We start from the raw sequence: 26,850 nt of genomic DNA, 5'->3' as shown, positions 1-26,850 counted from the left end.
CTCTTGAATGAGCTGCAACAATTTGAGTCCCTTATAGGTTATAAGGGAGGCAAGGCAAACGTTGCTGAAGCCAACACAGCTGAGGGAAGGCCTTCTTCATCAAAGAATAAGAAGAAGAAGAATCAGGGGAACAATAAGGGAAAAGGGAAGAAGAAGATCCAGAAGAACAAGCAAAACAAGGCTACTCCAAGTCTAAGGGAAAGTGTTTCCACTGCAACCAGGATGACCATTAGAAGAGGAATTGTAAAAGGTACCTCAATGAGCTGAAAGTGAAAAAGCAAGGTAAATCAGATTTACTGGTCATGGAAACATGTTTAGTTGAGAATGACTTCTCTACCTGAATAGTTGATTCAGGGGCATCTAATCATGTTTGTACTTCTTTATAGATGCTGGAAACGTTTAGGGATCTTGAAGAGGGATCTTTCCAGATGAGAGTGGGCAATGGGACAAGGATCTCAGCGACGACAGTAAGGACAGTGCGACTGTCTTTTGTAAATAATAAATATTTATTGTTAGACAATGTTTATTTTATTCCAAATTTCAAACGGAATTTGCTTTCGGTTTCTAGGTTGCATGAACAATTTGTTTCAGTTTCTTTTGATATTGACTCTGTATCTTTATCTAAGAATGGAATTCATATTTGTTCTGGTTTTGTTGATGATGGTCTTTACTTTATTAAACCATATTCAACGAAATGCTACAAACCAAAATGTTCAAAGTCGCTGAACCAACCCCTAAAAGAAGAAAGGTTGCTAACAAAAATGAAACATACTTGTGGCATCTAAGGCTAGGTTATATAAACATAGATAGGATTGAAAGACTAGGAAAGGATGGTCCTTTGAGAGAGCTAAAGGTTGGCACTCTACCAGTTTGTGAATCCTGTCTAGAAGGAAAATGACTAAGAGGCCATTTTCGGCAAAGGGTGAAAGAGCAAAGACACCCCTTGAAATCATACATACTGAGGTATGTGGTCCTTTGAATGTCAAAGCGTGGGGAGGCTATGAATACTTCATCACATTTATTGATGATCATTCGAGATTCGGATATGCATACCTGATGCAAAAGAAATCCGAAACCTTTGAAAAGTTCAAAGAATTCCGTGCCGAAGCTGAAAAGCAACTCGGCAAATCAATCAAAACTCTTAGATTGGATCGAGGAGGTGAGTACTTGGATTATGAATTCAAAGACCATTTGATTGAAAACGGAATAATATCTCAGCTCACTGCACCTGGCACACCATAACAAAATGGTGTAGCTGAAAGAAGAAACCGCACCTTACTTGACATGATGAGATTAATGTTAACTGATTCTTCTTTACCCATTTCATTATGGGGATATGCATTGTAAACAGTAGTATACATTCTGAACTTAGTTCCATCTAAGTCAATCCCCATAACACCCCTAGAGTTGTGGAATGGTCGCAAACCTAGTTTGAGACACAGTTGCATATGGGGGTGCCCAGCACATGTGTTGAAGGGAAAGACTGGGAAGTTGGAACCTCGCTCAGAAGTCTGCATATTTGTGAGCTATCCAAAAGGAACAAGAGGAGGTATGTTTTATAGTCCTCAGGACAACAAAGTGTTTGTATCGACAAATGCTACGTTTCTTGAGCATAACTATATGGCACATTTCAAGCGCAGAAGCAAGATAGTTCTGGAAGAGTTGCTGGCTGATCAGATTAGCCCCATGCCGACAACAGTTGTTGGACGGAAAAGAAGGGAGACCACTAACCATGATCAAATAGCGCTGCCACCACGACGTAGTGGGAGGGAAATAAGATTGCGAACCCTCTATCGTGAAAATGGAGAAGCAAATGTTACAGTCACTGATGGCAGTGAAGAGGATCTATTGTCATACAAGATGACAATGGATGATATTGATCAAGAAACATGGCAAGAAGCCATGAAACTTGAAATGGAGTCTATGTACTCTAATTCTGTCTGGGAGCTTGTAGACCTACCAGAAGGCGTTAAGCCTATTGGTTGCAAATGGATCTATAAGAGAAAAAGAGGAGCTGATGGAAAAGTTGAAACGTTCAAAGCAAGATTGGTTACAAAGGGTTTTACCCAAAAGGAAGGAGTAGACTATGAGAATACTTTTTCTCCTGTAGCCATGCTAAAATCCATCCGCATACTCTTATCCATTGCTGCTCATTATGACTATGAGATATGGCAAATGGATGTCAAGACGGCGTTTCTGAACGGCCATCTTGAAGAGACCATTCATATGGTCCAACCAGAGGGTTTCGTGGTAGAAGGCCAAGAGCAGAAATTCTGCAAATTACAGAGGTCCATTTATGGACTAAAGCAAGTATCTAGATCTTGAAACTTTAGATTTAACGAAGCTATAAAATCTTATGGCTTTAAACAAAATCGTGGTGAACCTTGTGTCTACAAGCAAATTCAAGGAGATAAAGTGGTCTTCTTGGTTCTTTACGTAGATGACATTCTGCATATTGGGAATGATGTAGAATCGTTATCCAAAGTAAAGAACTGGCTAGCCAGCCAATTCCAAATTAAGGATTTGGGAGAAGCCAACTATATTATTAGGATCCAAATTATCCGGGATTGCAAGAATAAGCTTTGGCATTGGCTCAGGCATTGTATATTGACAAGGTGCTTGTCAGCTTTTCGATGCAAAACTCCAAGAAAGGAAATTTACCTTCTCGACATGGAGTTTATCTCTCCAAGGAGCAGTGTCCAAAGATACCTCAAGAGGAAGAGGATATGAGGTGAGTTCCCTATGCATCGGCAGTTGGTAGCTTGATGTATGCAATGCTGTGTACTAGACCTGACATATGCTATGCAGTAGGGTTGGTTAGCAGATACCAGTCAAACCCAGGATTAGATCATTGGGTTGCAGTTAAACACATACTTAAATATTTGAGGAGGACGAGAAACCATATGCTTGTATACTCTGGTAGGGATTTGATTCCTATTAGATATACTGATTCTGATTTTCAGTCAGATAGGGACTCTCGCAAGTCCACCTCGGGGGCAGTGTTCACTTTGGGAAATGGAGCCATCATATGGAGGAGTATCAAGCAATCTTGTATTGCTGACTCAACCATGGAGGCTGAGTATGTAGCAGCTTATGAAGCAGCTAAGGAAGCTGTCTGGCTTCGTGAATTTATGAAGGAATTCAAAGTTGTTCCAAATATGCATGAGCCCATCATACTCTATTGTGACAACAGTGGAGCAGTGGCAAATGCCAAGGAGCCCAGGAACCACCGCAAAGGAAAGCATATAGAGTAAAAATTCCACCTGGTCAGAGAGATTGTTACTAGAGGAGACGTTTCAATTGAAAAGATCGCATCCGCAAACAACATAGCTGATCCGTTTACCAAAACAATACCAGCTGGGAGTTTTGAGAGACATCTTGAAAGTATGAGACTTAGAGACATGCCTCATTTACTTTAGGGCAACTGGGAGATTGTTGGGATATATTCCCATAAATCAAATAAAATGTAAATATTTTGCTGATTATCAATGAAATGAGGAATTTCTTCAATATTATTTTGCATACATGTGATGTTTTATAAATATCAAAATCCCTAGATTATTTTTTGATGTAACTTTAAACATTGTATATAATTATTATATACAGAGGATAATGTTGAAATAAAATAATCTAAACTTGTCCGTAATTATAAATTAATGTTGGGATCTTTAATTTAAAATTACTAATGCGGTTCATTACATTCTGAATGAAATAATCTTATCCTAGAATGTTAATAATGAGATTATTGGAATGAAACCATTTTATGTAATATGATTACATAGGACCGGAACACGATTAATTATGAATCTCTTATAAATTCTGTTATTAAATAGAGTATTCAATATTAATCAATGATGGTCATATATGAATTAATCTTAATTCTGAGTAATTAATAAACTCATATTTATGATATTATGTTCTTTGACATATTGAGTAATGACACATGTGAATAGTGTCAAAGTCTTGGTATATTGGGAGCATAGTAAAATAAATAACCGAGAATATTAATTTACAAGATGAAATCCATTCCTTCATAATGAAGTATATGGTCGGTTCCTATAAGTGTTGATTCGGGACTTGAATAATAAGAGCGCTCAATTTTGTGATTGGATCATAAAATATATTATTCATTAGAGGATCAATGGTACTTATGGAGAAAGATATAATTAAAGCGGTTAACGGAAAATACATAGCTTTAATTATGAATCGTTTATGGAGGATTAATTCGTATGTAGTGACTATATCAATGAACAACACAAATTCCGTGAACATAATTGTTTTATTATTTTACGAGTGCAATTCCAAATTTATAGTGGAGTAATTTGGAATTAATAAGTTTGATATATTAATTAAGGTGTTAATTAATTGTCAAAATTATTGGAGCTTAAAATTATAATGTCCATAGTTCCTCTCAATGGCTCCATAAGATTAATGTGAACTGAATATATTATATTGGGTTATGATTATTAATTTAGAATTAAGAATTCTAAATACACATATATTAATTAATTTGATTAATTAATATTAAAATTATTTTAAAATTATTTTAAATTAATTTGGATGAATTTAATTATTTTTTTATAAAAAGAGAATTTTCTTTTACTCTCCACGTTTCCTCCCTTTTCACTCTCCCTGTTAATGTGTAAATATACATATATATATAAAAGAGGAAACGTGCAGCAGCACGTTTCCTCATTTAAAAAAAAAATAGAAAGAGTGGGAAGAAACGTGTTGTTGCATGTTTCCTCAGAAGGAGGATGTGCGGCTGCACATAACAAGAGCTAGAGGAATAAGTTCTTCGGTGGGTGAAGTTTTTCCAAAAATGAGAGAGAAAAATAAAAAAGGTTTTTTTTCAGAGAAAAGGAAAAAAGAAAAACGGGAGAACAAAAGAAAAACCAAAGAAAATTTTGTGAGTGTCATCACATACTTTTAAGAAAAGTGAGTGATAACAATAGGTGGTTTCCCGTTTTTCTCATTCTTCTCTTTAATATCTTTATAGTTAAATTAATATGAAATAATAATTGCATTAAATTTTGATTTATGTGATTCAATCGACACCACGTTTCCGAACAATTTTTTTTAAAAATCTGGTTTGAGAAACCAACACTTTACACAAAAGAAGAGGAGGGCATTACCTCAGAAGGGTTGACATAAAAACTTTCTTTTATTACTAGATGCTTTTTTCGTTGAAGGCAGCCTTGTAATAGCTGAAATTGCTTAATATCTCATTCATTGTATTTTCCTTTCTTCCAAGCTCCCAAAAAATGCTTCCTCCATAATCTGAGTCTCTTCTTCAAGAATCTTCAATCTCTCACTAAGCTCTTCAACTTCACTGCCCCACATCATTGCCTTTCCTTTTGACGAATCACCACAATCCTCGACTCTTGAACAACTCATTGGCAAACCCTTTTTCGAGCTCGAACCATCTGAACTTGTCATCGGTTTTTCACCCTTTCCGCAACTGTATTGTCGCTCGGTTTTTTGAATTCCCTTAAATCCTAAAAACCAGTTTGTAGCTGAAAAAATTTCTAGCTTAAGCTCCATTCTTCGCAGAGAAGTACGCAAGTACAACTTCTCGGGACAGTTCTTGAATCATATGAGCTTTTAGAACACAAACGAATGAAATCACACGGCACAAATTCAACACTTTTTAGAGGGGAGAATAATAATTCATAAAAGTTAGCAGATCAAAAACACTTGGGGAAGCTTTTCTTTAGACTGTTTAGTTACAAATGGTAATTAAAAAGGAAATCACTAGTCTTAACAATAAAATGGATATGAATAAACACGTACTCGCGGAATTTGTTATCAAGAAATGATAACAAAAGCGCAAATGATGATTGCTTACCATAGAGAGTTACAGAAACGCACGGTCAAATGAAGAAAGTGAATTTTTTTTTCCTTTCAGAGATCTTCAGTGTTAAGTGGGGTTTCTTCCTTCGCAGGGCAGAGAAAAGGAGGAGAGATAGACAGAGGAAATTGCGGAGCACTTGCTGCCACTATTTTTTCTTTTCTCCCCTTAAACTAGATTTCCTCACTCTTCAATGATGTTTGGTATTCTTTTTTCTTTTTCTTTTTTTTTTCGTTTTCCGCATATAGTCTGGTTATTTAACTCTCTTAATTTATATTTATTTTTCTTGTCTCTCACGTTCCTTTTCTTTTACAATGATTAATTATTGCCCAATAAAGTATACATTTTATCAATATGAAGCATTTTCAATGGAAAATTCTTAATATGCGCACCCATTAAATTCAGTTTCTAAATTCGTCATTTTTTGTGATAAACAATAAACATGATTATGTTGTACGGTAACAGCATGTTTGCACCTAGTATTAGCTTGAATCCCAACCCTCATTGAGAAGTTCAACACTCAATGCAATTCGATTTGATTTGTAATTAGCTTTAGTTGGATTGGAATTTAGACCTTAAAAGTGCTGAACTATACTAATTGGACTACAATTTAAACCTTAAAATACTGTTGTCTGCACTATTTTAGTATGTGGGAAGTTTTATAGGTAAGGGAAACGATTATGCATTTAAATAAAAAAATAAAAAAAAACTAAATAAAAACACGTTGATTGTTCAATATAAATAAGTGAAAGCACGTACTAAGTACACCTATTTGTAGAGAAGGCAGCTAATAAAATGGTGTCTTTCTCTCTGGGTCATCTCGTAAATTATTTGGAGATTTTTAAAATACCCTTTTTAATATTACCTATTCACAAAGAATTTCTAGACTAATACATATTTTAGAGTCCCACGTGACAGACTAAATATAATTTTAAATACTAAAGGATTGCCTCTACGAGGGTTTAACCCCCTCATCAGTTAGTTATTATTGAAGAAATCTGAAAGTTTTTCCTTTATTAGGAGCACATTTTTCTTAAAACGTATTAGATTTCTCAAATTTATTTTCTGATATATTGTTTAAGTTTGTTCTATATGAGTATATCATGATTCGATATTTTTTTTTTTCTTCTCGATACATGGATGTTTAATCCTATCGATTCTTAGAAAAGATTAAATCATAAAAAATATTAAATCTTACAAAAATATTTTTTAATTCTAATTTATATGTAGTATATACTATACTATATATATAAACATTTTTTTTAGAATGTTGGTGTTTTGAAAAATGTTATTAAAAATATATTGTGAGTTAAGTTAAAAAAATATATTGTAAATTCAAGAATTATTAGCTTTAATTTAATTTTTGCTGAAAGAGTTTTATTTAATTAATCAATAAGAAGAGTAAGATTAAACATTTTGTTTTATTTATTATCATATTAAATGCAAATTAAAATATGTTTTTAAGAAATGTAAATTTAAGTAACAGTTAGAAGATTATTTGTGCAACAAACTCTTTAAGAACAATCAATATATTGTGTGACAAGTGTCGGTTCCATTAGAGACGCTAACAGTAGGGAATCTTTTGTTGTCGTTCAACAGATGTTACATTTTAAAACATGAAGAAAAATATTACAAGTGTCATAATTTGGGAGGAATTTTTATAATTAGTAATCCTAATAATTATTACTAACTAACATTGAAAGAACAAATCCAAGGTATCACATTAAATATGTAATACGTACGTGAAAGTAGGGACCGAGTAAGAGTCTAAAAACATATGTGAAAAGTACACATAACATATAATTTTTGATACAAATTTAACGGCTGAAAGTAAAGAACTATTGGTAATTTATTTTTTCTGGTTCTACCATAGAAACTCTCAAAAATATTTATTTTTTACACAAATTGAATCCAACAACAAGGGCACAGAAAATCTTCATTCAATCAACTAAAGGGTTATGAACTAGAATTTTTTTCATTTCCGCAACCATATTCGAGATGAATTTCTCTTGAACATCCTTTTCTCGTAAAAACTTATGCCACTTCTTTTGGTTCAACCGAATCGACTTGCCAGGTTCCTTCTCAACCTCTACCACAATCGTCTTCACTGCGGTGAAAATATCTTCTTTCCCAAAATAGCCGTCTTGGTCTCTCCTGTTTACCTCAATCCCAGCCTCCAAAATCCCATTCTCACACATGAGCATAGAGTTAAAGAACTGGTCATTTTGTATAGGCAGAAGCACCAACTGACAATCATTCACAAGACCTTCTATCAAAGAGCTAAACCCTGCGTGACAAAGGTAACAACCAACACTATCATGTCCTAAGATAAGTTGTTGTGGGACCCATCCTATGTGGACAAGACCTCTCTCTTTTGTTCTTTCTAAGAGGCCTACCGGTAGTGCATGTTTAAGCTCGGCCTCAGCGTTGACTGTTGCAGGAAAGTTCAACACCAACAAAAATGGCAAACCTGTGAGCTCCAACCCTAGAGCTAGTTCACTTATTTGTTCTTTGGTAAGAAACGTTTCGCTTCCGAAGGAGCAGAAAACGACGGATTTTGCCGAAAATTGAGCCAACCATTTTGTCCAATCTTCATCATTGAGTACCTCAGATGATGGTGGCTCGGCTGGCACGAGGGGACCGGTTAATATGAATGGTTTATGTATCTGGGATTTCAAGAAATCTAGATATAAACCTTCCATTTCAAAGCAGGTCTTTATAACAATAGCGCTTGAGCTATTAAAGGCTTCTTGAACTCGAAAGAAATTATTTGGACTCTCGTCGAAGCTCTCGTAAAGGAATAAATTGCTCCGAGCTTGGAATGTTTTGATCAGACCGGAGTGATCGGCTGCAATACGCTCATGCCCGAACCTCACAAAACACAACCAGCATGGAGACACCGAATTGTTTTATTCAATAAATAGAGGATGTATGCATTAAATATCGTGTTACTGACTAAAAATATAAAAACAAAGTAATCGAAACTCAAGTCTTATATTTTAGTGTCCGGATGATGATTACCTATGGACCAAAATCCAAGTGAAGTAAGGCTTTTGTCATAGTTACCCTGACGGCGAAATGTAATTTTCTTTTCTAGTTCAAAAAAAAAAGTCTTCTATTTTACTGTCTTATTTCTCGCCTACACATATTTATCTCAACTAATTATTAGGATTGGGAATTTCTATTTGGAAAAATTAATGTCTTATGCATTGTTATCTTTATTTGTATTTATTTTCGTAGTGGAAAATCTTGATGGTTAGGTAACTTAAAATATTCTGTAATTCATGCAACTTGTATTTATAAGAAAATAACAATAATTAAATAAGAAAATAAAAGGGTAGAAGAGAAGATAAAGACTCAATGTGATTTGACAATATGACTACATTCAGGAAGGAGGAACATATCAGAGAGAATTCACTAATAAAGAGCACTTCATATAAATACAAATTACATAAGCTACCTTTCCTATATAAAATCAAATACAAATAAAATCAAAATATTAATACAGTTAACAATGTAAAAAATATTATTTTCTTAATAATTTCTCCATTCGTTTTATGAATTTACCATGATCACCTAATTTTTTAGGGCTATAAGAAGAAGAAGAAGAAGAAGAAGAAGAGACTCTATGTAGACCGTACCTCTTAATTATTACCATAAACTTTTGAACGAGAATTCGTAAATCAATTCTTATATTCGCATCCTTTAATTCTTTTCAAAACTGGACTATTTATACAAAGCAGCTAAATTTAGTATTCTAATGACCAAAGTTTTACGAAGAATTGATAAACTAAATCAAATAACATAAAATACAGTAAAATTTGGAGTTCCCAAAAAGCAATATATACCAACCTCATGGGAAACCCTTGTGGAGGTTTTCTAAGGTCATCAACAGTTGGGTTTCCATCTACGCCTGCAAGCCTGCTGGGGGCAACAACGTACGCGCAGGCAATGGCAGAGAATACTAGGAAGAGCATTGCCTTGATGCCGAGCTCAGAAGCTAGAGAGGGAAGCCAGTGTTGAGCAAAGTCAAAGAGTACAAAATCCGGTTTGAGGTCGGAAAGGAGGGATTTTACTTGAGGTTGGGTGAGATCAATGGCTGTAATGAGCTTGATGGCCTCGGATGGAGGCAAATCGAATGTTCCCGCGATGTCGGGAGGGAGGCCTAGAGATGGTGAGAGTTGGAGGGGAATGATTTGCGTGGTAGGCGATGGAATGAGTAGGTTTTCGATTCGAGGAATGAAGCCGGGGATGGTGAAGAAAGAGATGCGAACTCCATGGGAGGAAAGCTTGTTGGAAAGTTGTATGAAAGGGCTAACATGACCAAATGCAAAGAAGGGAAACATCACAACGTGTAGCTGATCATCAGCCATGTTAATGTTTTTGGCTAATTCTCTCTCTGTGTGTGTGAATATAAGAGATTATAGTTGAAGTGCTAGTTATTAATGGTACCAATTAAGAAGCTAATAGTGCAGAAAAGGAGAGCGAATTATGTAGAATATGAATTAATTCAATGCCGAAATATATAGCATGAAGTTGATCATTGTCTTGTGATGGTTTTCAACGGAGCCCATTATTGAAAGATTGGTTTTTTCAGTGGGCGCAGCCCATAGTTTTTGAAAACGAAATACAGTTTTGAAGGAAGAAAGAAAAAGAAGAAAAAAGAAGAGGCTCTGTCACGCCCCAAAGTAGGGGTTAGTGACGTAGAGACTCCACCAGTTTTTGATCCCACATGATTCCCGCAACATCATACATTCTCCTCACTTGCTTCCACCAAGTATTCGCTTGGCCTTCCAGCTTATACACCGCAAATTCCCCCCAGTATTCCTATAGTATTCCCATGGTATTCCCATAGTATTCAGGTGCTTTATTATGGAGTCAAACTAATATTCTACCTCCTGGGGTCCTCCCTCACTGCTGAATGTGGGGATAGGTCCCCGTCTAAATTCACAAAAATAATTCTGCTTCCTATCCTCGGCCGGTCACTCATTCTGAGCTCGAGTGGCCATCCCTTGAAACGCAGCATACACAGCATCCATGAATTCTTGATTCTGTGGTGCCGGTTGATTAACTGACCTACAACGCGATGACATCACCTTTAACTGAAAAGAAACGAGACTGTTTAGTGGATTCCTGATGTCACGCATGTATGTACAATCCTGTGGTTTCTAAACCTAAGACTCTGATACCAACTTTGTCACGCCCCAAAGCAGGGGTTAGTGACGTGCATGCTGGTTTAGAAATTAAACATGATTATGATAGTAATTACACATTGAGAAACATAGTAATCAAAATCAAAAGTAAACTATGAAAGAAATTTCTAAACAAGCCCCACATTTAGCTAAAAATAAATTATAAGAAAGTGATGGGGACTTTCACACTTTCTGATGAAAGAGGTTTAAAAACTAAGCCTCCGGCAGCATTCAGTGTCTACCCACAGGATATAAAATATTGTACATACATGTATATTTAATTAACATTACAGACATCAACCACAGTCTAGAGATTTACAGTTTACATTCTAAGAATTTACAATCCTTACATTTGTACACTGGGATGATGAACACAATCCTCTCTTAATTGGACGGTGGCAACTAACTCAACTACTCCGCACTGCTTGTAGCGTCGCTTAGGAGGGGTTTAATATTTATAAAATAAATAAAACGTGAGCGAAATGCCCAGTAGGATGTAATTTGAAATAAACTTTATAAACAAGTAATAAATTAATGAATAAGAAGATAAATAAATAAACAAATAAATATGGATATTCAGTTCTAATACAACAGCCGAAACCTCACATCATTTTTCTAAAAGGAAATATAACTGAAAATTTCTGTATTACAGGCATCAGTAAGTAATTTATCCTCTGATAAATTACTTACGCAACCACAAGCACAAGCGTTATCACCACCGTAATGGCCCGGTCTGGGTTTTAGGTCCCACCTCCAAGGATACATTCTCCATATCCTATCTAGGCCATCAGCTGGTTTACCGATTCGCAAGATCTCTTATCTTAAAAATCATTCATTAAACTTTCTGAAATAGTTCATTATAATTCCAATAGCTTAAATCAAGCTATTGTCTTGAAATATTTTTCTTTTGCAAACATGCCCGTTCTTTAAAACATTTGTAAGGCCAAAACTCTTTTGAAAACAGGCTATCAAAGAAAGAGATAAGGAATCTTACCTCTTAAGCATTAAACTTGTGACTAGCGTTGCACTATTCCAGCTTCCGCTTCCTCAAAGCCTTCAATTCGACTCCTCGGCTAGCATTTATACAAAGCAACACTTTAGGATCCAATTCTTATTCCTAAAGCAATTCAATCTCAATTATACACCTTGATTTCCTATTAGTGTGCCATAATTCAATTTCCAGTTTCATAAATTATTTCATGTTTCAAATAATCATTCCAAGGGTTTTAATCTCAAAACATGGATTAAAGATGGTAATCCATCTACTTTAGATCCCCAAATGAAGCTAATTTGAGTTATCTTCGCAAATCAGGGTCAAAACAGGGTTTTTTTTTTTTTAACAAAACAGGGTCAAATCCCGTGTACACCGGTCGACCGGTAGGGTCAAATCCCGTGTACACCGGTCGACCGGTGACAAAGAGGTTGTTCTCCACCGGTCGGCTAGTGGAGAAGAAACCGGTCGACCTGTGGGAGCCAGACAGCTCGACCGACTGGGTCGATTTGAAGAAAATCTGGCCAAAACCTGCAAATCCGAGTTCAAATCTGTAATATTTCAAAGGGAAACAACCAAATCCTGGTTCTAGTTACTAAATCATGTCCATAGAACCAATTTTCCCTAATTTTTACCATGATTTTACTCAAAATCTATCAAAATCCATTTCAAACTAAAAATAGGTTTTCTAACTGAAAAATCCGAGATTCAAGAGAAGTTTTTTTAGAAATCTTACCTCAAATCCTTCTCTTGACTTTGAAAACTTCTTGAAATTCATCTATGGTTCAAAATTCGATTGATTTTTGGCAAAATAGGAGAGAAAGAGAGAGAGGGAGAGAGAGTGAGAGAACGAGAGTGAGAGGCAAAGAGAGAGTGAGGACGACAGAGAGAGGAAGAGTGATGCACGGGGAAAAGACAAGAAAAAGGGAGAAAAAGGAAAAAGATAGGTGTCAAAATATTTAAAAAGACAGTCTAGAAAATGTGTTTATACACACTTCTAGGGTGAAAATATAATTACTAAAAATATTTAAATTCCATGGAAATATTTAAATTTACACGTCAGAAATATTTAGTGAACATAATTATTTAATTAAATCAGATTAGGCACACTAATAAATCTTAATTATCTTAATTAATCTCATTTAATTTCTCAAGGTATTACAACTCCACCTCCCTTAAAGAATTTCGTCCTCGAAATTAGGACTTACCTCAAATGGGATCTCATGATGACACAAACTGCTCCTGCATTGTCGTTTCAAGCTCTCATGTCACTTCATCAACTCCATAGTGCTGCCATAGAACTTTCTCTAATGGGATCTCATGATGACACAAACTCTTCATCTTCCGATCAAGAATCTGAACTGGCACTTCCTCCTATGTCGTGTCATATTATATTAGAACGTCATACCATTGTACCACGGCTTTCAGCTCAGGTTGACATTTACGAAGCATGAAAACATGGAACACATCATGCATGTAAGATAACTCAGGCAGTAAAGCCAGACGATACGCCACGACACCAACTCGTTGCACGATCGGGAATGGTCCAACATACATTGGCACAAGTTTTCCTTTTACACCAAAATGAACAACTCCTTTGCGTGGGAAACCTTCAACAAAACGAAGTCACCTTCATGGAATTCCAAAGGTCTACGCCTTCTGTTAGCATAGCTCTTTTGATGACTTTGAGCTGTTAACAATCGTTCCCGAATAAGAGTTATCTTCTCATTATTCTCTTGAATAACTTCTGGTCCAGTAGTAAGTCGTTCCTCTGGTTCCAACCAACAAACAGGTGATCTACAAGGTCGCCCATAGAGAGCTTCAAATGGTGCCATGCCGATACTGGTCTTATAGTGGTTATTGTAAGCAAACTCAGCAAGGTGAAGATATTTCCTCCAGTTTCCACCAAAGTCCAAAATGCAAGCACGAAGCATATCCTCCAGAATCTGAATAACTTTTTCAAATTGCCCGTCAGTTTGAGGATGAAATGCTGTGCTAAAACTCAATTTTGTTCCCATGGCTTCCTGAAAACTTTTCTAATACCTTACATTAAAACAAGTATCACGATCGGATGTGATGGATAATGGCACCCCGTGAAGTCTGACAATATGTTCCAGGTACAGCTCTGCCCAAATTTTTCAGAAATACGTCACACGGAACGGTATGAAATGTACAGATTTCGTCAACCTATCCACCACCACCCAAATGGCATCGTGCTTTTGCTCAGTTCTCAGTAGTCCCATCAGAAAATCTATGGTGATATGCTCCCATTTCCATCCCGGAACAGGTAAAGGTTGCAATTCTCCCGGAGGTTTTTGGTGTTCTGCTTTAATTTATAGACAAGTTACACAGTCTGAAAAATGCTCATTGATTACGCCCAAACGTGTACAAAACAATTTAATTTGAAGATTATGCAATATAAAATGGAGAAAATTCAATAATTAAAAGTGGTAAGACATTGGGAATCCGCTATATGCTTTGTTTACCTATTTCGATTTTGATTCATAAATCGACTCAATTAAAAGTTTCACTTCCTAAACAATCAATCGGAAAATAAATATTTGAAGATCTTGTGAATAAAAATGTTTTCAAGTAAATAAAATTCTTATGTTTAGTATTAGAAAAAATTATCTTATGAGAAATCAAAAAGCGACAATATACCTCAGGGTGATATTGTAGAAATGACTACTCATAAAATAATGTCTACCAATATATAGTATCATGCAACAATCATATAAAAAGAGCTTGACTAGATTTATGTAAAAGTTGACAATAAAATATATTGATACGAGGAAGAAATATGATAAAAGAAAATTATTTACTCAAATGTATAAAACTTACAAACCATTAGAGAATCAAAACCCAAACAAGCTTACTACACATATAGGATCATCTCTAGCCTCACCCAAGAACTCTAGCATAACTTGCACATAATTCCCACAAAATTATAAAAAGAAAGTACGAGAATGAAAGCAAGACAATGAGAGAAAAAGTATCTAAGTTTAGGCTAAAAGTCAACAACCTAATACACTTAACAAAGACCCTATTTATAGAGTTTTTAGGACATATGAAAAAGCATTCAGAAAAGAAACAAAAATGAATAAAGTAACATTTTATCCAATTAAATTGGATTTACAAGGCTTTATTTTGGGACTAAAGGCTGACAATGGTGGAGAAAGAACCATAAAAAAATGTTTGGAACCGAAGGAATTGAAGAGTGCAATAGCTAGTACACGTGGCGCACTAAAAAGAAATAAACGTTTCTGTGCATGGCGCAAACTTAGAGGCAGAAAGGTGGAAATGGCCAATAGTTGAGTCCTACAGGACACATGGCGTGCTGTGAGTAGAGAGCTGCTGCACGGCGGGACCCACACAGAAAGGACTGAAGAAATGCCTAACGTGCGCGTGGAGGAGACTCGATCGGGGGAGGGAACCGTGCGCGCCAAGTGCGCGTGCGTGAGGGAACAGTTGGGTCCCACGTGGAAGAAAAGAGAGAGCTGGGTGTACGCACTCGTGGAGAGAACTCACGATCTGGGGCCTGGTGTACACGAAGCGCGCGTGAAAGTTGGGAGAAATTACGGGGGAAGGCGGCTGAAGAGGCCACATGGCACAGCTTGGTGGAGTGGCTCGAACGGCTTGGCTCGCTGATGGGCTTTAGATGGGCTTCTCTTTCTCTTTATCGTTTTGGCCCAAATGTCTTATTTACCTACAAAACAAATTAATTAAATTAAAATCAAATACTTCCACAAAAAATTAATTTCATGAAAATATTTAATTAAAACTTAATTTGTTTAACAATTATGAACAATTTAAGTGCATTTTCATACATTTATCACTCACAAATGTCTTTCTTCATACATCTCCACCAGTATTGTCTTTTAAGATCATGATACATCTTTGTACTTCCCGAATGAATATCGTGCCGTGACTTATGAGCCTCATGCAGAGTTGTCTTCTTGATTCCATGTACCTTGGGAATAGCTAAACGGTTTCTGAAATAATGTGCTCCATCTTCCTGAATTTTCCAATCTTCAAGTTGTTCTCGGTTGTGAACTCGAATCCTAATTCCATAAAGATGGGGATCCTGCCATTGATTTTACTTAACTAGTTGTATAAGGGCCGGTGTTGAGATCAGATTATACACCATTGCCTGGTAATAATCCTCATAGTACTGAAGATCATAATCACTTATTACTTCAGTTCTTTTCCAATCTTCCATAGCTAATGACGCCATAATTCCTATAGTCTTCCTGCTAAGGGCATCAGCTACCACATTAGCTTTTCCAGGATGATATTGTAGCGTGAAGTCATAATCTTCCATATATTCCATCCATTTCCTTTGCCTGAGATTCATATCTTTCTGAGTAAATAAGTACTTCAAACTCGTGTGGTCAGTGAAGACCTAAAACTTTACTCCATAGAGATAACATCTCCATCTTTAGAGCAAATATCACCAGTTGCCAGTTCTAAGTCATGAGTGGGGTAATTTCGTTTATGTGGCTTAAATTGGCGAGTTGCATAGGCTAAAACGTGTCCACCTCGCATCAAGACACAACCAAGTCCACTCCTCGATGCGTCAGAATATACCTCATATGGCTCATCACTATTGGGTATCGTCAGAATTGGTGCACTTGTCAGTCTTACCTTCAGTTCTTGGAAAGCATCTTCGCATTCAATGTCCCATTCGAATCTGATTTCTTTCTTAGTCAACCGAGTCATCGGTGCAGTAATGCTTGAGAAGTCTTTTACGAAACGTCGATAGTATCCTGCTAGTCCGAGGAAACTTCGAATCTCTGCTACATTCTTCGGCCTTTCCCACTGTAACACTATCTCAATCTTTGAAGGATCCACCAAAATTCCTTGTCCTAATATCACCTGTGCAAGGAACTTCACTTCCGTCAGCTAGAAGTCACACTTCTCTTTCTTTGCATACAACTGGTGTTCACGAAGAGTTTAAAGAACAATTCTCGAATGATGCTTATGTTCTTCCCAAGTATTTGAGTAAACTAGAATGTCATCAATGAAGACAATCACAAACTGATCAAAGTAAGACCGAAGGACTCGGTTCATTAAATCCATGAATGCAGCTGGGGCATTCCTTAACCCAAAAGGCATCACTAGAAACTCAAAATGTCCATACCGGGTTCTAAAAGCAGCTTTCGGGATGTCTTCCTCCTTAATTTTAAGTTGATGATATCCATACCTCAAGTCAATTTTAGAGTAATACTCTGATCCATCCAACTGATTGAATAGCTCATCGATTCTTGGCAATGGGTATTTATTCTTCACAGTTACTCTATTCAATTGACGATAATCAATACACAACCGCGTGCTTCTTCACAAATAACACAGGTGTACCCCATGGGGAATTGTTAATCCTGATATACCCTTTTTCTGCTAACTCACTGAGCTGTTTCTTTAATTCTTTTATTTCAGCAGGTGTCATTCGAAGGGAGGATAGAAATAGGTGACGTTCCCAGAATCAAATCAATACTGAATTCACTCTCACGATTTGGTGGTAACCCAGGTAACTCATTAGGAAATACATTTATGAATTCATCCACCACAAGAATTCTTGTACTATCTCCTATTACAGTAGGTTCACTTTCTAAAGCAAGAAGGAAAGAAAAGCAGGCTATGTTCCTACGTCCCCCAACGTTGTATCTCAACAGTCATTCTTCTAGGGCTGGGCTCATGTCTGCTTGATAAGTGATTATCGCTCCAGAATTAGTCATCAAAGTTACTCTCCTACGGTAGCAATCAATAATTGCCATATATTTTGATAGCCAATCCATTCCGAGCACTATGTCAAACAGACTCATCGAAAGGATAATTAAATGCGCTCTCAATCGCTCACCTCCAATCATGATTTCACATGATCTACATATACTAATTACCTCTGCACATCCCAGTGGGGAGTTCAACATCATCGTAGTTTCTAAGTTCTCAGATTTCAATTTCAATATGTAAACAAAAGAACTTGATATAAAAGAATGAGTAGCACCAGTAGCAAACAACACTCGTGCTAAAGAGTGGAAGATTAGAATCATACCCTTAACAACAGTGTTGTTGGCTTGACCTCAAGAACTGCCTCTGGTCAAGGTATAAACTTGTCCATGAGCTTTCCCTTTCCCTGTATCACTAATATTAGGCCTCTAAGTCCCTGGCCTCTATTGTTGTGGTAGAGGTATCTGCACCGATCCTGACGCTTGAGGTCAAAATTGTGGATAATACGTCAGTCGGTATGTTGGCACAGGAGAAAATGACATTGGTGCTGGCAGCCGTGGTTGGTAAGGTGGCACAAACTACGGTGGCCTCTCTTGACTGTAGGAAGTGCCACTTTGGGTCTGTTGTGTCGGTGGCCGATTCTGATTAGGATAATTCCTCCTAATGTGACCAATCTGTCCACAGTGATGGTACTTAGGTCTATAAGGACCACTCATGTCGCTTCTAGAAGAACTACTTCCCCCACTAATCATTTCTCCACTAATCTACCGCTGATTACGGTTCCTTCTACCACTCTGTTGTGGCCCGCCTGAAGCAAAAGGCCCACCTAAAATAGAAACTCAGCCAGCTACTTCCTTGCTTTGGTGATAGGCTAGGTTATCTTGTTCCACGCTTGTAGCAGCAGCCACCAATTTTCAGAAATTTTGAATCCCTAGAGCCACCAATGGTCTTCTTACAGAATTCTTAAGACCTTATCAAATTTAAGGCTTTTCAAATGCTTAGACTCCACCAGAGATGGCGCAAACCGGGATAAGTCATTAAACTTAGCCTGGTATTCCCTTACTGACATATCACCTTGTTGTAAGGACATAAACTCCATTGCCTTTTCATCCTGAGAACTCTGAGGGAAGTATTCTTCATTAAAGAGGGCTTCAAACTGATCCCACTTCATTCCCGTAACATCACGCCTTCTCCTCACTTGCTTCCACCAAGTATTCACATAGTCTTCCAGGGTATATGATGCGATAAAATTAACACTAGCAAGTGCACCAATCGTTCAAGTAATAAAGTGATGAGTAAGATATCGTTTCCCAATGAGGATTGGTAAAATTCACAAATAAAAGGATTAAACCGACTATGTTATTCGAGATTGCGAAATTGGGAGTAATGTGAATTAAAACTAAGTAAAGATTAAAAATTAGAAAAAGTAAAGAAACAAGATTTAAGAAAGAAATACAATGAGAGAAAATGTTAGAGAGTTGATTTCACCTACACCAATTCATCCATAAGCTCAAAAGAATGAATTTCAATTATTATTATCCATGACATGGTAGAATTCCCTAATGTTTAATTATCCATATTTCGGGTCTAATAAACTATCACATATATTCTTAACTTCAAATATCCTTATTTCAGGTTTATTCTAGATTAATTCAATATGAGATGCCTTAGAATTTGTGGAATCCTTTTTCGGTTAAATCTCCCTCTCGGTTACAATTTAAACTGACCACATGAATTTCTTTAAATCCCTATTTGGTTACTCCTCGTCCATTCATGGCATGTTCTATATTTTGCTTGAATATTATTCACATCCAAGATTCAATTCACAATTTAATGTTTCCTATCACATAGCTTCTCTATCCGAAACATCACTATGATCAATTCCCAAATTAAATAAATGAAAAGCCCTAAGAACAATAGAACACACTCTTCACGGAAAAATAATCAATTGCAACTCATTCAAATTGAAACTTAGAAATCATAGGTTCGGATCCATCAATCTCTAACTAAAAGTATTAAGCCATAATGAAATTAAATAAACCAAAGACAAATCTGGAAGACATCACCATATAAAATATGAAAGAAGAAAAGAAGAACAAAGGATAAATCACTTGATGGCCGAATGTTTCTCCACCAAGAATCAGCCAATACTTCTCAGCAATACATCTCCGTGAATCTTCCTGAAAAACTCTCTGGAATCTCCCCGGAATTCCAGCCAAAAATCTCTGTTTTTCCCTCTGGAATATCTCCCCAGAAATCCCCTGGAATATCCCGGATCTTCCTCTCGTTTTCATTTTCAAACTCTCCCTCGAGATAGGGTTTTCTCCACAGAAATTGCAACTCTCTATCCTCTCCAAATCCTCCCCAATTCCAGCGTGCAACCAGAGGAAGTAATACCATATGGCTGGGAGCTGAAACACACTGTCGTTTGGCTGGAATTAATCTCCTCCTCCGTGTGTGGGCTTAATGGGCTGGAATTTGGGCCTTTGCTTTGTGGGCTTTTAAGGGTAATCTGTGGTAGATTATCATGCTTGCATTCATCCTGCAAAATTAGATTAAGAAGACATCAATTTGTCAACAAAACACCTTAAAACTAGCTAATATTAAACTTGCAAGAGCTTAATAAATCGATATAAAACCAACTCATCAGTATACACCACGAATTCCACCTAGTATTCCTCTGGTATTCCCATGGTATTCAGGTGCTTTACTAAGGATTCAAACCAGTATTCCACCTCCTGCAATAACATGGTTGAGTGGGTGGTAGATTCAGGAGCTTCCTTCCGCATCACTCCTAGTATAGAGATGTTTACCACTTACAAAGCAGGGGACTTTGGTAACGTGAAGATGGAAAATTCTGCATGCTCTAAGATTGTCGTAATTAGATATGTAAGTATTCAGACGAATGTTGGTTGCCAGATGACATTAAAAGGTGTGAGGCATGCTCCATATTTGCACCTCAATTTGATCTCGGTAAATGCCTTAGATGAGCATGTTGGGAATGATGTCCTAAAAGCATGAGATGTAGTATGATATTTATTATTTATTTAACAAAAAAGTTTATTCATTATTTTTTGTGCATATATTAATGAATATTTTATAAACATCAGTAAAAATTCTATAATTATTTATGTGACCTTAAATCAAGGTATTAAGCAGCGCTAACCTTAGAGACATACGTACGTGCTGCAAATCACGAACCGATGTTACGTAAAGAGAACAAAAAAGGAGAAAAAATCTGAGAACAAAAATGTAGTGATGCTAGCGGTATTTTTTCTCTCACTATTTACATTCACTGTTTGACACTTAAATGTAATTAATATGACATATTACTATTTAAATAAAAAAATTAAATACTGAAACTCACATTTCAAACAACAAATGCAAAGAAGGACAAAAAGAATTATATATGCTACCATTTCTCAAATTTTAATTAAAATTATTATAGCATATTGGCATTTATGACAAATAATTTGCCAATTTAAAGATCACGTACAGTAACTGTTCACCATCATATATAATCCAGGGTATAGCATGAAAATATAATACATATATATAATTATTTACTTTAACACAAGAAGTCTATTTTTGAGACGAATTGAATTCAACAACGAAAAATCATCATTAATCAATCAACAAAAGGATTATCAACCAAGATCTTTTTCATTTCGGAAATCATATCCGAGATATATTTCTCTTGGACATCTTTTTCTTGCAAAAACTTATGCCACTTCTTTTGGTTCGATCGTATTGACTTGCCGGGTTCCTTTTCAATCTCAGTCATAATCGTTTGCACAGCTGCAAAAATGTCTTCTTTCCCAAAATACCCATCTCGGTCTCTCCTGTTCACCTCAATCCCAGCCTTCATAATCCCATTCTCACACATGAGCATAGAGTTAAAAAATTGGTCACCTTGTAAAGGCAAAAGCACCAATTGACAATCATTCACAAGACCTTCTATCAAAGAGCTAAACCCTGCGTGACAAAGATAGCAACCAACGCTGTTATGTCTTAAGATAAGTTGTTGTGGGACCCACCCTACATGAACAATACCCATATCCTTTGTTCTTTCGAAAAAGCCTATTGGTAATGCGTGTTCCAGCTCGGTCTTGGCGTTGACTTTTGCCGGAAAATGCAACACCAATAAAAATGGCAAACCTGTAAGCTCCAACCCTAGAGCTACTTCTCTTATTTGTTCTTGGTTGAGAACCGCTTCGCTTCCAAAAGAGCAAAAGATGACCGATTTCGATGGAAACTGAGCCAACCATTTATCCCATTTTGCGTCAAGTTTTTCAGATGGTGGCTGGGGGACGAGGGGACCGGTTACGATGAAAGGTTTGTTTAGCTGAGATTTCATGAAATCTAGATATGGACCTTCCATTTCAAAACAAGACTTTATAACGACAGCAGTTGAACCACTCAAGCCTCCTTGAAATCTATCATAAATACTTGCATTCTCACTGATCTTGCTCTTGTACACGAATAAAATGTTCTGAGCTTCAAATGTTTTTATCAGATCACTTGAGGAATCAGCGACGTTAACGTTGTTACGCCCAAACCTCACAAGATATCATCAAGCGTGGAGTCGCTAAGTTAATTAGTTGAATAAATAAAAATTTGCAAATTAAATTAACATTAAAATGAAACTAAAAGAATTGGAAAAAAAAAAAACTGATGATCTATTTTTTAAAATTAAATTTGAGTATCTTCTTTCGTGCTCAAGTGTTTTGTGTAACAAAATTTATGACTGGCAATTATACTGATAATCAATATATAATTCTATCATAATACTGAATACTTAAATTTTTTTATGATTATAATGATGTATCATATTTTGTGATATTAAACTTCCATCTCCTATCATCTTTAACTTGGATTAAATATGATAAATTAATTTCGTATCAATTCATGTCTTTGCATCGTTCAGTTATCTAAAATTAGAATCATTTATACAAATCAATTGTCGAATTTCATTGATTTGAAAGATGGTTCATTTTTTTTTTTTTGGGTTACCCCATTTTTAGTCCTTGAACTATGGTCAAACTTGATTTTGGTACCCGATATTTTAAAACGTCCCAAAATGAATCCTGGGGTTTTTAAATTGTCTCAAATCAGTTATTTGGTCCATCCAACTGTTAAGATTATTTTAGACAATTTAGAATCTCAACTATTAAAATTTTCCGAAACGAATCCTTGATCTATCAAATTGTTATTTGTGTTTTTTTGGTCAAGACTTTAATATTTGGATTCATAATTAATAGTATTTCGGGACAAACTAAGGACATAATTCATGATGTTTTTGAAAGTCATATTTGTCCTATAGTTCGGGGATTAAAACTGATATTATCACAATGTTTTCCGAGGAGAGTTGATGAAATAGCAACATGACCGTAATATCAACGTCTCCTAAAATTTGGAGTCCCAAAATGCAATATATACCAACCTCTTGGGGAACCCTTGTGGAGGTCTTCTAAGGTCGTCAACACTCGGGGGCCCTTCTATCCCGGTAAGCCGACCGGGGGCGAGGAGGTACGCGTTGGCAATGCCGGAGAATACTGAGAATAACATTGTCTTGATGCCGAGCTCAGAAGCTAGAGAGGGAAGCCAGTTTTGAGCGAAGTCAAGGAGTACAAAATCCGGTTTGAGCTCAGAAAGAAGGGCTTTTACTTGAGGTTGGATGAGATCAATGGCCACAACGAACTTGGGGGATACGGATGATGGAAAATCGAAAGTTCCGGCGATGTTTGGAGGGAATCCTAGAGATGGTGGGAGTTGGAGAGGGACGATTTGGGTGGTTGGAGATGGAATGAGTAGGTTTTGGATTCGAGGAATGAAACCAGGGATGGTGAAGAAAGAGATGCGAACTCCATGGGAGGAAAGCTTGTTGGAAAGTTGTATGAAAGGGCTAACATGACCAAATGCAAAGAAGGGAAACATCACAACGTGAAGCTGATCATCAGCCATGTTAATGTTCTTGGCTAATTTTCTGTGTGTGTGTGTGTGTGAATATAAGAGATTATAGTTGAAGTACTAGTTATTAAAGGTACCAATTCAGAAGCTAATAGTGCAGAAAAGGAGAGCTAATTATGTAGAATATGAATTAATTCAATGCCAAAATATATAGCATGAAGTTGATCACTTGTTTCGTGATGGTTTTCAATGGAGCCCATTATTGAAAGATTGGTTTTTTCAGTGGGCGCAGCCCATAGTTTTTGAAAAAGAAAAACCGTTCTGAAGGAAGAAAGAAAAAGAAGAAAAAAGAAGAGGCTCACACGGATCAAACGTGTTAATAACGCGTATGGGGGCTCTAAAAATTGAGCCCCTTAAGTTCAGTTTATGCAATTCCAGCAATAGAGAGAGCTAGTGAGAGTTTTTTTGTGTGCCTATAAAAGTATTTCTTTTTTTTGTGGAGAGATTGGTAGATTACCACACCGGGTGAGTGTGAGAGAAATAGTGATATTAGCACACCGGGTGAGTATAAGAGAAATAGTGAGATTACCACATTTGTGAATTTGAGAGAATTTTGTTGTTGAGAGTATTCCTCAAGTTGTTGCTAAAACTTGAGAGATTGTTGTATACCCATTATTATTATAGTAGGAGTTTTTCTTTGTGTGCGTTGTGGTTTTTCCATTTCCAATTGAAAGGCTTTCACGAGATAAAATTCTTGGTGTCCATTTTTATTTTTCCGAAAAAATTAGATCCTAAAGGGGAATTGGAATTTGTCCATATTCCCAACAACTGGTACGAGAGCAGCCTGGATTGGAGCCTTAATTAAGAGAGTAGATTTTGCCTGCGGAAAGCGGGAGTATTGTTCATGAATAAGTGAGGTTACTGTTCATGAATAAATAGCAACGGAACTGTTCCTGTAGCAAAATACGGTTACTGTAGCAACATGAAGGGCCAGAAGATCGAGATCAAGAAGTTCAGCGGGAGCGGCAATTTTTCCCTCTGGCAGAGGAGAATGAAGGATCTCCGTATTCAACAAAAGGTCCATAAGACTCTATTAGGCAAAGAGAATAAGCCTAGTATGGTTAAGGAGGAAGTTTGGGATTAGATGGACGTGATTACAGTCTCGAAGAATATCGAATCCAAAGAGTGCAAGACTGCTAAAGATTCCTGTGAGACTTTAGAAAAATTGTACATGTCAAAGAATCTTTTCAATAAGTTCTACTTGTAGAAGGAGCTGTACCGGATGTGAATGTCGGACAACGTAGATATGCTGCAACATTTGAGCAACTTCAATGGCATGATCTCAGAATTACTAAAGTTCAACGTGAAGTTCAGCGTTGAAGAGAAAGTTGTACTCATCATCGCGACACTCCCTTCATCGTACGATCACCTCATCACCACTCTTACTTACGGAGGAAAAGTTGGAGTATGAAGTTATTGCAAAAGCCTTGTTATCATTTGAGAAGCAGAACAAAGCACGAGGTGCGGATTCTCAAGGCTTTATTATAGAAAATAGGGGCAAAAGTCAAAACAGAGGAAGGAGGAACATGAATGACAAGTCCAGAGGAAAATCAAAATCTAAAAACAGAAATGATGGCCGTTATCATTGTGGAAAGTAGGACCACATGAAGAAGAATCATTGGATTTTGAAGCGAGAACTATAGTAAGCCAGTCCAAAGAAGAATGGTGGCAACAACAACATGATTACAGTAGCAGCCGTGGAAGAAGTAGTTGTAGTGCTTGTCGATGAATGTTTGCATGTCGGCAATAACATGGTTGAGTGGGTGGTAGATTCAGGAGCTTCCTTCCACATCACTCCTAGTACAGTGATGTTTACCACTTACAAAGCAGGGGCTTTGGTAACGTGAAGATGGAAACTTCTGCATGCTCTAAGATTTTCAAAATTAGAAATGTAAGTATTCAGACGAATGTTGGTTGCCAAATGACATTAAAAGGTGTGAGGCATGCTCCATATTTGCACCTCAATCTGATCTCAGTAAACGCCTTAGACGAGCATGTTAGGAATGATGTCCTATAAGCATGAGATATAATAGGATATTTACTATTTATTTAATAAAAGAGTTTATTTATTATTTTTTGTGCATATATTAATGAATATTTTATGAATACTAGTGAAAATTTCATGATTATGTATGTGATCTAAATATTGTATATAAGTGTTATATGCGAGAGGATAATATCTAAGGATAACAAACAAAACGATATTCGTAATGAATTTAATTAAAGTTCAAAATCTTTAATTAAAACACTATTAATACATGTCATTCCCATTTAGAATAGAACGGTGTTATCCGCACTATTAATATGGTGAGATATTGAATGAGTGTATTATGCATAATGAGATTACGTGGAACAGGGACACGGACACAATATAAATTTATGATAATTTCCGTTAAGTATAGAAATTTTAATTGAGTCTATCAATGGTCATATATAGAATGATATTAATCCTAAGTTCTTAGCAGAATCCTATTTATGGATTTGTGTTTTTTTATTTACTCGGTACGGATTCTGAGATCCTGAGTCATATTCCTCGTATTTTGGAGATATGATGAAGTAAGTAGCTGAGAATGTTAATATACGAGATGGAATCCATTCCTTCTTGAGAAAGAAATAGATAAATAATTCTCTTTAAGACTAATTCAGTACTTGGACCAGTAGAAACTCCAATTCATGAATTTTTTTTATGAGTCACTGTGCTTGCTTATCAATCATCATTTTCGTACCTCTAGCTTGAATTACTGTCTTATCTCTTTCATAAATATCTGAATCACTTCATCACTTGATACTATACGTAGCTACTCACAATAAAAAGCATTAACTAACAAAAATTTACAAAACTAAGATCATAATAAATTCTATTTTCTTAACTAAGCTAGCTTAAAGATTTTGAATCTTTCATTATCATATATATATATATATGGGCCATAAACAAACGGATTCGTATTGTGTCGTGTCGACACATTTAAAGTCCATATAATTAATAGGATTGGCAAGAATTTATCCATTTATTTTCGTCTTATTCTTGTCAAGTCATTAATGACCCATATAGTAAATGTATGGTCCACACCAATTTATTTTTTGTCATTTTCGCATCATGTCATCGCGTGTCGTGGTTT

At 36.3% G+C, this 26,850-nt stretch overlaps 2 protein-coding genes across 2 annotated transcripts; both read right to left on the bottom strand.

The window, feature by feature from the left end:
• Positions 1-7,698: 7,698 nt before the first annotated feature.
• LOC21393596 (anthocyanidin 3-O-glucosyltransferase) lies at positions 7,699-10,342 on the bottom strand. Its single transcript, XM_024162270.1, has 2 exons — positions 9,700-10,342; positions 7,699-8,709 (listed from the first exon to the last, which is right to left on the bottom strand). Exons 1-2 carry the CDS (start codon positions 10,222-10,224, stop codon positions 7,792-7,794), a joined length of 1,443 nt encoding a protein of 480 aa, XP_024018038.1. The 5' UTR covers positions 10,225-10,342; the 3' UTR covers positions 7,699-7,791.
• An 11,047-nt stretch (positions 10,343-21,389) lies between these two features.
• Positions 21,390-23,831, bottom strand: LOC21393595 (anthocyanidin 3-O-glucosyltransferase). Its single transcript, XM_010092971.2, has 2 exons — positions 23,205-23,831; positions 21,390-22,320 (listed from the first exon to the last, which is right to left on the bottom strand). The coding sequence occupies exons 1-2, from the start codon at positions 23,723-23,725 to the stop codon at positions 21,390-21,392; spliced, it is 1,452 nt and encodes a 483-aa protein (XP_010091273.1). The 5' UTR covers positions 23,726-23,831.
• Positions 23,832-26,850: the final 3,019 nt, after the last annotated feature.

The sequence above is a fragment of the Morus notabilis genome, unplaced genomic scaffold (assembly GCF_000414095.1).
Source record: "Morus notabilis unplaced genomic scaffold, ASM41409v2 Scaffold266, whole genome shotgun sequence".
Lineage (NCBI taxonomy): Eukaryota > Viridiplantae > Streptophyta > Magnoliopsida > Rosales > Moraceae > Morus > Morus notabilis.
Note: the sequence above shows the minus strand (reverse complement) of the source record. Positions and strands in the feature narration are given on the sequence as shown.

Bases quoted from the DNA above. Each gene is read 5' to 3' on its own strand.
- LOC21393596 (XM_024162270.1), bottom strand. From the start codon at position 10,224: ATGGCTGATGATCAGCTACACGTTGTGATGTTTCCCTTCTTTGCATTT. The intron at 8,710-9,699 runs GTATATATTGCT...TTCGGGCATGAG, and splicing joins AAGGGTTTCCCATGAGGTTG to CGTATTGCAGCCGATCACTC.
- LOC21393595 (XM_010092971.2), bottom strand. From the start codon at position 23,725: ATGGCTGATGATCAGCTTCACGTTGTGATGTTTCCCTTCTTTGCATTT. The intron at 22,321-23,204 runs GTTGGTATATAT...ATATCTTGTGAG, and splicing joins CCACAAGGGTTCCCCAAGAG to GTTTGGGCGTAACAACGTTA.